We start from the raw sequence: 12728 nt of genomic DNA, 5'->3' as shown, positions 1-12728 counted from the left end.
GGCGTAGGTAGGAAAACGGTAGCGTAAGGATTTGATAAATTTTAGTTGGACATTTTCAATACAATTATTTATGTACTTTCAGTAGTCCACAGATTTAAAAAGATTGAGAAATACTGTTTCAGTATACTGGAGAATGAATTTTATGCTTCAAAAAATTTTTGGCTATCATGATATATGGACTTTGGCATTTCTAAATTAATAACAATAAATTGCATAGTACAGGCGTTCAAAAATTGTCATCTTCATTTACAACTAATTCATTTACAAAGAAATCATCATCATCTTCATTTACAACTAATCGACATCCGCTGTTGGCCTCTCCAAAACGCTTCCATTATTTTCTCTGTTTTGGGCAACTCTCATCCATCTCATCACACACATTTTTTTCTGATTAAAGTATCTTAAATCCTGATCCCTCCCCAAATTTTCTGACTGCTTTCTTGGGCATCTATATCTAATATTTATTTTAAAAAATTCGGATGTGACCAACCCATGACTTTATCTATGTATTTAAGGAATATAAGACGATCACAAAACAAAATTTGATATTGAGCCGTACAGACACAATAATAAATACTAATAGCTATGGCAACATTTTCGATACAAATTGAGCGCAAATGTATGTAAACTTGCCGAAAACAAAAGTTCTACTTCCAGTTGCCGGATATTGTTCAAATTTTTTTATTACTTAAAATCAATATCAGTATTATACATATTAAATATCAAGAAGATTAAAACTATTTAAAAGGTCAAAATAAAATAATGAAATATTGTTTTAAAAAAAAATACAAATTCTGACTAAAACCTTATCAGCTCTAAGTTAGTACATAAAGAATAAAAATATAAATGTTCAGCCTGATACGTTCAGAGATGTGGACAGAAAGTAGCCACAACATTTTTGACTCTGAAGAGGAAAATTCCCACTTCCGATTATTAAATTTCAACGTAAATGTCATTTTTTTATTTTCATCACATTGATACAAGAATTATACTTGAATTTTTTCGTCAAGAGCACACATGTTTAAGGGGTCGAAAAAAATAGTGGACGAAAATTCGAACAAGAGTAAACTGCCACTTTCGTTTGATTACGCTTAAACTTATAGATATGATATTTCACTTCAATAAACTAAAAAGTTTCTGAGAAAAACATTAAAATCCTCGATTCTCTAGAGTTAAAGTACTACTTCTGGTTCAGGAAAAAATATTTAAAAAATATAAAGTTATAGAATTTATAATTTCTATTGCATGTGAAAAAATTTCAGTCCGATTCAGCTAGTGGTTTGGGAGATAATTGAATTCAAAAACTTTAAAAAGGGTATACGTATAAGGGAAGGTAGGATTTCCGGTAAACTTTAGTTTCAGAATTTAATTAAGAATTTCAGTAACCAATACTAAGTTTCAGTTTGATAAGACTAACGGTGTTCAAAAAATCGCCAAAATTCACAGACACACACACACACACTTTTCCTATATCATTAAAACGTTATCAGTGATCGATTCTGACTTCGATCGATCAGTCAAAATCTCCAGTTCGAATTTTCGCATGACAAAACTTCATATATTGTTACTACGTACATAGATAAAGTAAAAATAAACAGTAAAAAAAATTGAAAAGACCCAAAACAAAAAAAAAGCACCCACATGATTTTGTACGTGTTCAAATAGAAACGTTGGCCGCGATTTGGTAATCGCGATTTTATTGCAGTAGACGCACGTATGGTCGCGGACATGTGCGGCAAAGTGGGGATTTTTCGCGTTTCGCGAATTATCGCCTATTAGCGTTTATTTGTCACTGTTTATCTTTCCGCGAGCCGTTTTGCATACACGCGCGTGCAAACAAACGCAAAATTAGAGTCGCGAATAACGCAACTGCGGCTTCCGTCTATTTACTGCGATAGCCAGGGCTGCCAGCCAGCGATAATGTGTACTCTTGGGATCGTAACGTTCACCCCTCACGTCCTCGTCATTCAACTTTCATATGACGTGAACCCTGAATTGGCCGTACGTGTGCTCAATTCGTTCACCGAGCGTGTAGATGCGCGATTCGAGTCGCGAAGGTAGTCAAGACCCATCCACACACTCGCGCCACCGTATACACATCAAGTCTTAGCATTACAGATATACGAAGACATAATGACGCTCAGCAATGACGCTCATAATGACATCAAGTCAATAATGACGCTCTTCTGATCAGGTTAGCTGAAGTGGGTTTTTCAACGCGTCTTCTTAAATTCTTTGCTTCTTATCTTAGTGATAGGAAGCAATTTGTTAGATATGGTCATTATAAATCTCCTTAATTTTTTACTCGATCTGGTGTAACTCAGGGGTCCACTTTAGGTCCATTAGTATTTACAATTCTGATAAATAACCATATAAAGACAATTTAATAAATTATCCCTATTAATTCAATTCAGATTCGTGCAACAACAAGCTCGATCAAATGCGACAACAAGTTCAATTCAAATGCGACAACAAGCTCGATTCTCGTAAGTCTGTTTTAATGGATCAACTATAACACAAATATTTGACGTAGAAAATGATAAGCATTCTGCCAAATCAATACACTGTTCGACACGAAAAATGGTTCAGAGTCTATTTTATCGAGGTAAGCCAGTTACCAATAGAATTAGTAGTTTTTTTTTGTTTGTATAGAAACAACTTCGACTGCATGAGCTTCGTTGCTTTAGTTGCTGAGAACTCACGAGTTTCCGTCAAATCGACGACAACTCATAGAAAATCATTTTAAGACAATGGAGTTTTCTTATATGGGATGGCGATACTTGTTGTTATTAATCCACAAGAAAAATTGTTGTTATTAATCCACAAGAATAGTCAAAATAAGATTTTTCTAAGTGGAATTTTATTTAATTCTCATATAAAGACAATTTAATATATTATCCCTATTAATTCAATTAAGATTCGTGTACATAAGAATTAATACTAGTACGATCATTTAGCTCGAAATTTTACCGATTTAAAATTCAGCACACTTTCAATTAGCCCTTTTAAACGAAAACAAAAAATTGTGTGGCCAGAACACTATCCCAATAAACATTTTTCAATAGGAAATACTCAATATATAATAGTATTAACAGTGGGAAAAAATCCCAAGTGAAAATACGTACTTTTGACTTTTGATTTGAACTGGATGACTACTTAGAGAGATTTTAAAGCTGAAAAGTACTAAAAATGAAAAATAAAATACCCGACTAGATACATTTTGAACAGGAAATTGCCAGATGTTGAGACGTCAACCAAACAACACGAAGATATAGAAAAATCGTGCGATTTAAAAGACACATATATCTCCGAATTATCGAGCCAATCATTTTTTATTAGCAGATTCGTGTTTACTGGGCATAGATCTATAAGAAAAGTTATATTTCGTCTCTGAACCAAAAAAAAGTCATCATTTGTCGAACAGTGTTATTACTACGTGCATAGAAAAAACACTTTTCACTTTTCGTTACCACTTATGGAAGTCGAGCATTATTGTTGCGTCCGTAGTTTGTGACCGTTTTCATACCCAAACGTCAATCGAGTAATTAATCATTAGCATATTTGGCAACCCTAACATACACACACAGCTTTTATGCACAAGTTCAGATTTGCACCGGATATTTATTGAAGGTCCGATTGTATACAGAGTGTTACCGAGGCGCGCAAACACGCGCGTTTGCCGCGTTCGGCCATTAGCCAAATTGAAGCTCAACCAAGTGTTCCGAAAAACCTGCACTGAAAACCCCCCAACTCACCCCAACGTTTGATGAATTGGCCGTAGACTGACATTGGGGGGTGATAGGGGGAGTGTATCGCGTTTGAATTGACCCTTTGGATTTTGGCGCGTCGGTTAAATGTGATTAAATTGCACAGTTCGCCCTTTATCGATGCGCTTTTTGTTCAAAAGTTTCACCCCTGTGCTGTAATCAACCTGTGTGTAATATGTTTTAAGTGTATTACGTCGACGTGTAATGGAATATCTATTGAATGTAATTTTTCATTATGTGTATAGGTATATTGAAATTATGTCAAAAATTGTTGTTTTTTTTACAAGCCTCTTCTTTTTTATTTTATTTATTTTACATAGATATATACCAGGAAGGCTTGACAGGAAGACTCCAATGCACCTTCCTGGACAATTAATTACAAACAATGCAGCATTTTATTATAATATAAATCAGTGTATTTCGAGAAGTTGAACAACACGAAAATCACAATTAATCAAATAATTAATCCATTGAGACATCTATGGATTTAGATTTGTACATAATTCTTACAAATTGTACATACAATAAATACAGAAGATCTGTGACAACAGGAAAGATGATTTTTTGCCATTTTGAGGAACCGTTTCAACAATGATCAGATAAATTTGGAAAACTCTGATAAGAACCGATCGATTTGGAGTCACAAATACCCCCAAATCTAACCAGCAATATAGCGGATCGAACCCACTGATTACTTGGTGCTAAACATACACGCTACAGTTGAATGGTAGCCTTGAGTCCTGTCTTCGCTCGTTCGCCTGACATCATTTGGATTTGATATCCTAAATTATTCCGATCGTTTTGAAACTTTGCCATTTTGCATGGTTTGGTCAACAATATACGTACATATATTCAAATCAAATCCGCTAGTACTGCCGGTACTATAGAAAAATTCTACAATTTTGACCATCTTGACGTCTAATTGCAAGTTGCTGTATTTATCTTCTTTCCGCCACCCTCTCGCTTTGTCAGATTTGAATTGTTTAAACGCCTATAACTTTTTCTTTTTCACACTATATGTTATAAAATTTGCATTATGTCTCATATATGTTATTACTTCACTCATAGGTTATATAATGAATGTTAAAATGTTTATATTATAATGGTGATTCGATATGCTTGTTATGGCCATAAGCTCGTTCGTCTGACAACATTTGGACTTGATATCCTACATTCTTCCGATCGTTTTAAATCATTTCCATTTTGCGTTGTTTGGTCAACAATATACATATATGTAATATATTCAAATCAAATCCGCCAGTACTGTCTGTAAACACCTCTGTGGAAGGTAAATTGTGTAATTCAAATAATGTAGTATGTTATATAAATAAACTTTAAACTTAAATCAAATATAGTTAACAAATAAATAAATACCGATAATTTATTTGTATGAAAAACTAATACGATAAACAAGAATATTTTATTCTAGTTTTATTTTCAAAATAGATTGTTCGTGCATTAATAAATTTATAATAAACTTTATAAATGTACGTACATAAAATAAATATATCAATTCACCTATAGAAGTAAATTAAAGAATCAATTTGGTTCTAGTACAAACATTTATTTAACTGAGTGTTATTAATTACCATCTAAATCTTCTATGGCAAAATTAATTGAAAAATTTGTTAAAAGAATAAAAATATGTTGAAAATATATTTTTACACTTTGATTTTAGCATGCATATATCAATAAACTTATCAACTGAAAAATAAATAAGATAAGCCAATATATCGTTTTTCTCCCAAGTTATTTCAGTTTAACTTTTGAAGTTGATAGTTCCGGTGTGTAACTAGCTCAAGTGCTGTAATGTAAGATATGTATATTAAAATTCTTGCTAATAAATACTTTATCAAATGAGTCACAAAATATAATAAATATATCTCATCTTATCTCAGAATACGCTCATCAACAAAAACAAATAAATTCTTGGTGCAAATATTGACTTAAAATCTAAGCATTACGTAATCCTTAACAATGTATGTTGTAATATTTTATCTATATTACAATCATCCACATTCACGCCAGCAGCCAACATGATAGTAATAAATAAACAAAATAATAAATAAAATAATTAAAAATACATTGAACGTTGTTTTATAAATAGTCATCTCACCAAATGTGTAATATTTCAGAATAAACCCTCTTCAATCTCATAGACAGTTATTTAAATAGATCTTCAGCAAGCAACAAAGCAGAAAATAGTCTCTAGGTATGTACGTATGCTATTAAATATAACGTAATTAAATTAAGGACTTTATATCATATCAACCTTCCGCGACCCAAAGTTTTAAGTAATATATTTAATTACATTATTCCTTTACGTTTAGTAAACATATTATTATTGATATATATATAATATAATATAAATAAATTTCTTCAAGACTATCATTTAAGCCAGGACTATAATTTTTATATTGTAGTACTTTTTATATTTATTATTAATATTTTAGTACTAAAAATATGCAAGTTTTTTTAATCCATCTACATACATATATAAATATATGATTTTAAATATTTTAATCTGCAATAAATCAAATTTTACTAAATATATATATATACATATACATATATATACAAAGTGAACCATTATATCGTCTGATCTGTTGATTTGAACTATTTCAGCTCAGAGTAAAAATATAATATTTATTATAATTATTTTTAGCTATTTCAATAAATATCCATCATAATCAATTTTTCCGTCATAATAAAATGAATTATTCAGTAAAAATGATTTTTAAAAAATGTTTTTCAAAAACAAGCCTCTTCTTTAGTTTGCATATAAAATTAGACAAAATATAAAAAGATCAACCGATTCGTACAACGAGATATCATCTCAAATATCAGTTGAACCTGACGTATTTGGCCATAAAAAGGATAGCGAATCACCATTCTATGTAATATAAACATTTTAACATTCATTATTATAACCTATGTATAATAAATAATTTTTAAAATCAATATTAGATTTGAACACAACGCGTAAAATATTTTGTAATCAAAAATTAAGTGTGTATAATTATAGAGAACTCTTGTAAAATAAATTACTTCAATAAAATATTTCAAATTTTCAGCGATCCAAACGATTAGATTCTCTCTTCTCTTCGGTCTCCAACACATTTACATATCTTTTTATCTGTCAGCAATATTTGGTACGTACTTTAAATAAATTCATTTACATAAATAAATCATGTATTTAACAAAATTATACTTAATTAACTTGGATTATTCTTTCTATTACAGTGATATCTAAAATTAAGAAATCATTTGAAAATAGCTGTTACTCTAGAGATTTTCAGCTGCTGGTCTTTCTTTATTTATTCGAAATAAGAAATGGCCTCCTGTAGCAGCACAGCTCCAGAAAAACTTCAGCTTTCCATGGAAATGTCACTAGACGAAAGATTAACAAATTTTGTTCGACAATTTGTAATCGAATTGGAATCGACGTTGCAGTTACATTTTGATATTTTAGATGGTAATATAAACAAATCGGGACAAACGCCTAAATTTATAGGAACTGCGTTGGGACTGTTTGCAAATCATTATATCTGCAAAGGAGCAGATAAAGTAGTTAAACTTTTTCAAACACCCTTGACAAAACCATTTGAGGTTATCGAAAAAAACAAATCTTTGGAATATTACGAAATAGTCTACAGCTTCCAACAATCAAAAGAAAAAGGAAGACAAGTATTTTTGGACATTGCAATTGACGTCTTTGCAAGTTTCGAATTTCAATTCGCCGGCATCACTTCTACGAGAGGAGATCAAAAGGCGATTCAAAGAGTAGCAAGAGATGCAGCACAACGATTCTTACGTCGATTTAAAAGCGAAGGAGAATCTTATAGCGATAACACAATCCTACGTAAATTTCAAAAAGGAGCTAATAAACTAAAAAAATCAATCAAACCTCAATTACCTGCCCCAACAGTTGACTACAAAATGAACGCTCTTAAGGTAGTTGAAGGGAAATCAAAGTCCAAATCCGAATTAATTCCTGATCAAGTTTGGAAACCTGGTTTTGACATTTTATACAAATGTAAAAAATGTAAAAGTGAAATTAGCGATTGGAATACATGTGATCTCTTTGAAAAGGTCGGAGTTGCTGAAAAAAGAATAGATTCGGATGATTACTTTGTATATGCCACAAGTAAATGTAACTGCGAAAAATACGGGTATCGGCTACTTTTTCCAGGTGAAAATGTGAATAAATACTATTCTTCTGAAAAATGTAAAACAACTTGCATGCATCCAGTGATTGTAGAAAGTAGAGACTTCTATGAATCAAAACGTGATATAATATTAAAACTAATCAATGACAATGACCAAGTTTCAATTCAGCAGAAAATATTAGAATTGGCTGAAGAAACTAAAACAGACATTGCACAATTCAAAGATGCATTTGAGAAAGAAAATCAAGACGAACTGATCACAACAGAGATATTTGATTCCCAGTTAATGGAAATCATTACCAGATATAATGACATTCAGAAACATTTCCAAACAGCAGAGAAACACCGTAATACATTAGCAACAGAAAACAAAGAACTTCATCAAGCGACTATGAGGACGGTAGAGGAGCTAGAATTACAAATCAAACATGTTAAAGTGACAATTGGACAAAATACTGTGGAAAAGGATAAAAGTCGAAGAGTGCTATTCCGGGTGAAGGATCCTGTCATACCATTTGAGGGAAGAATAAAAGAATTGGAAGACTTACACGAAGCACTAATGAACAAAAAAGCCACCCTGATTTCACAGACGGCTACGATAGTTGGTTTGGGTGGGATTGGTAAAACCGAACTGGCAAAAAAATATGTGGAAAAATACAAGAATCATTATTATAATATTCTCTTCATAAATGCGGATAAGAGTGAAACTCTAATGGAGTCGTTCGAGACGCTAGCTAGTGAAATTGGAATCAAGTTGATCTCAACAAACAGAAAAGAACGAGATATTACAGATGTTGTTAAAGATATTTATCGAAATTTAACCAACAGCGGAAAAACACTTGTAATATTTGATAATGTTGAAGAGTACGAAGACATAAAAAAATACATTTTCGAAAATTGTTCCTATAATGAAAATCACGAATTATGCACTTTAATCACATCTCGAAGTAAAAAATGGAACGTAGGAGAAAAAGGAGATATTAAATTGATTCAGTTAAATGTATTTACTGAAGATGAAGCGATGAGCTACTTAAGAAAATGTTTACAAAACGAAGATGAAGATGATCATAAATCATTAATGAATTTGTTGCAAAGGATACCGCTAGGACTCAAACAAGCAGTTGGGTATATTAAACAACAAAATCAAAAATCAAACACTAGAAAACATGAAAAAATCTTCAATATCCAAGATTACTTAATTTTATACCAAGATCAATGGAAAGAAGTACTACACAAGGGACTTGGCGAGGTAGATGATTTGTATGATAAAACAATAGCGACTACATGGAGAATCACGATGCAAAAAATTAAAGAGTGTGGCGAATGTGGAAAATTGGCTCTGTTGGTATTAAAAATCATGGCATATCTGGCTCCCGATGATATCGATATTGAGAAAATATTTTCAAAATTAGAAAAAAATGTTCATAAACTATATGAAGCTGTCGATCTGCTTCATGATTACAGTATGATCAACAACGAAAGGGGGATAGTAAATGTTCATCGTCTGGTTCAGAAAGCTATTCAAATACACTTAATTGAGATGAAGAACGAAGAAAATGTTTTGAATAAAGCTTTGAAGCTGTTAGAAGGATGTAATTTTAATGAGCATATCGTGAGTGTGTGGGAACATTCGTCCAATTACCCCAAAATAGTGAAAAACAATTATAATGATTCGAAGTATGGTATTTTGAAAAAATCTCCTATTGATTTATTTATAATTCATCGTAATGATACTATTGTGGTCGCTAAAATACTAAAACACATTAAGTGTGATTTAAATACTTTCATGCATTTAGCTTGTCAATACGGCAATGAAGAGGTATTGAAATTTTTAATCGAAAGGGGGGCTGATATCAATTATAAAAATCATTTGAATGAAACACTGTTACATTCGGCTGCAAAATATGCTGATGTTAACATTCTGAAATTGCTAATCGATAAAGGTCTTGATGTAAACATATCGAACAAAATCGGTGACACACCACTTCTCATTGCTGCTGAGTTCAAAAACACTGAATCATTTCTGTTTTTATTGAAATCGGGAGCCAGTCCAATTGCAATTAACGCAGTGGGAGAAATAGTAATCCATCATATCTTTAGAAATTATAATGTGTTATATTTCAAAAAAGAAAATGATCAATCTACAATTGACAATCTGCAATTGCTAACCGATAAAGGTGTTGATCTAAAAATGACTGACGAATACGGAGAAGAAACCTCACTCTTCTGTGCTGTGGAGTTTGATGAAACTTTAGCAATAAGACTATTCTTGAAATCGCGAGCCAGTCCAACTCCAATAACATTCACAATAGGTGAAAAAGTACTGCATCATCTTAAAAATAAAGGTGGTGTGGAGGAATTCGAATTGCTTCGTAGCGAGAAAGCTAATATCAATATTCTACCTATAGATAAAAATGATCGATCACCAATACATCTGGCTGCAATACGCGGTAGTATTGATATTCTGCAATTGCTAATCGATAAAGGTCTCGATGTCAATATGACTGATATAAATGGTGAAACACCACTTCTTTTGGCCGCCTCTTTTGGTAAATTAGAAGCAGTTAAATACCTACTCAAGAACAGCGCCGATCCAAAAATCATATCCAAACTAGGAGAGACGTTAATACACAAAGCTGCCGGTGGATGTGACCTCGATAGCTTTAAATTCATCATGGAATTGGGCTTCGAACTAACAGTTGTTGATAAACTTGGAAATTCTCTGTTACATTCAGCTGTACATGAAATAAATATGAATATCATTGAGTTTTTGGTTGAAAACGGAATCCAACCGAATACTGCTAATACATTTGGATACACTCCACTTCACGATATTTCATGTAGTTGCAGGAATATCACCAAATATATGGTTGAATTACTAATTAAACTGGGAGCTAACCCAAATGCATTGAGCAAATCGAATAACACGCCCCTGCACTTGGCATCAATCGTAAATAATCTTAAGGCAGTCATTGTATTGATAGAAAAAAATGCTGAAATCAACATCCGTAACAAATTTGGCCGATCTGCTTTGCACTTTGCTTCATCAAAATCTCATTCGAGAATCATTGAGTATCTACTGAAAAACGGTGCTGATGTTAACGTGTTTGATTCTAAAGGACGAACACCACTACATCACGTTTCACGAAACGGTAATTTGAACCTTGTGTGTCTATTACTGCTAAATGGTGCCAATCCTCGCTACTTGGATAAAGCAGGTTGCTCACTGATGCATGTGGCCGTCTTTCACTTTAAATACGTAGACGTAAAATCTATCATCAGAAACTTGGATGGCATTGACGTGAATGACCGAGATGTCGAGGGCAAAACCCCTTTGCATTTGGCAGTCGAGTGTGGAAGAGTCTCTATCGTTGGACTTCTCGTCCGAAAAGGAGGCGACATTAGTGCCACAGACCAAAACGGAAACACGCCATTGGACTTGGCAACTAAGTTTAATCATGCCAAAGTCATGGACTTCTTTAAAGGTGATTTCAATTCGTATTTTGGTATATATTCAATCGATTGATATAATTTTAATGGTTTTCTCATTGCAGGTCTACACATCAAGAATACTCGGAAAAGCAACACTAACGCCATGGAGAAAAGTGGAAGCACGCATTTATTTTTATTTTTTTGTATAGCACCGATCTTACTTTATATAATATACAAAATCCTAATGTAGACCATTCCATATATGTACATTTAATTTAATTATTATTGGAATGTTTCAATTTTCAATGATCTATTTTTGGGCGAATTCAAATAGACTGTTCATGTTCAAAACGAGATAGCAAATAAGTGAACTAAGAAGAGGCTTGTAAAAAGCATGGTTTTTCTAATAAATTGTCAATTTTTAGCGTACCATTTTTTGTACGAAAAGCACCTATCCAACGCCGATTTTTAGTGATGATAATCTTGGCTGATTCTTACGGTTGATCTATTTCACCGTATAATCCTGTATTTATTTTGATTCTTTTTTTTGTTTTCTTTATAATTTTGTACAATGATTATTTCTTACATTGTAATTTTTTCTACAGAAAAGATGTATGATTATGTTACAGCGAAATTATGACAGCAGTGATATCATAATATGTCAATCGTATATAAATCACTGTGATATACATACATACATATGTTAATATTAAAACAAATAATAACACTGACGTATCAGTGAACTCATATCCAATTATATTTTCAATGCGTATGTAGTTATATGTATTTTCACTAATGTGTTTCCACATTTGATTGTTCATATTTCATTTTATTTTTTCTATTATTTTTGTTCTTTACTTTACATTATTTTCATGCTTTATTTTTTACATTTAATTACACTTTGATATTTAATTTTTCTTTTTGTATCTTCTGTTTTTTCATACATATGTACATATATAGTGTATCTGTAATGTCACTATAGCTTAACAGTAATAAATAAATAAATACATTAATATTCACTGGCCCCTATAAGTGAAATTATAATTTTTGACAGTTGAATGATAGTGAAATACCAACTTAAGATTATTTTATAGAACGATTTATGATTCAATATTTATTATAACAGACTATAAAAATAAAGTTTCAAGATGAGAAGAATTTATTTTCATTTAACATTTTGAGTTAACTTATTTCAAAAACTTTCTAAAAACTAGATTTTATAATCTTAAAGCTTAAGTTATTAAAACGCTTTGTTAATATTTTTCAATCTATTGAATTATTATATTTATAATTTAACTGAAATTAAGAAGTGAATTTGTAGTTCTTTTGTTGCATCTATACTCACTATTTGAATCTGTGA

General features: G+C 31.7%; 1 protein-coding gene across 1 annotated transcript; it reads left to right on the top strand.

Moving 5' to 3' along the window:
* Window positions 1–5902: 5902 nt before the first annotated feature.
* LOC143919246 (uncharacterized) lies at window positions 5903–12359 on the top strand. The gene is made up of 4 exons (XM_077441458.1): window positions 5903–5979; window positions 6842–6919; window positions 7011–11421; window positions 11491–12359. Exons 3-4 carry the CDS (start codon window positions 7101–7103, stop codon window positions 11616–11618), a joined length of 4449 nt encoding a protein of 1482 aa, XP_077297584.1. The 5' UTR covers window positions 5903–5979; window positions 6842–6919; window positions 7011–7100; the 3' UTR covers window positions 11619–12359.
* The last annotated feature ends 369 nt before the right edge of the window (window positions 12360–12728 follow it).

The sequence above is a fragment of the Arctopsyche grandis genome, chromosome 11, assembly GCF_051622035.1.
Source record: "Arctopsyche grandis isolate Sample6627 chromosome 11, ASM5162203v2, whole genome shotgun sequence".
NCBI classification, from domain to species: Eukaryota; Metazoa; Arthropoda; class Insecta; order Trichoptera; family Hydropsychidae; genus Arctopsyche; species Arctopsyche grandis.
Note: the sequence above shows the minus strand (reverse complement) of the source record. Positions and strands in the feature narration are given on the sequence as shown.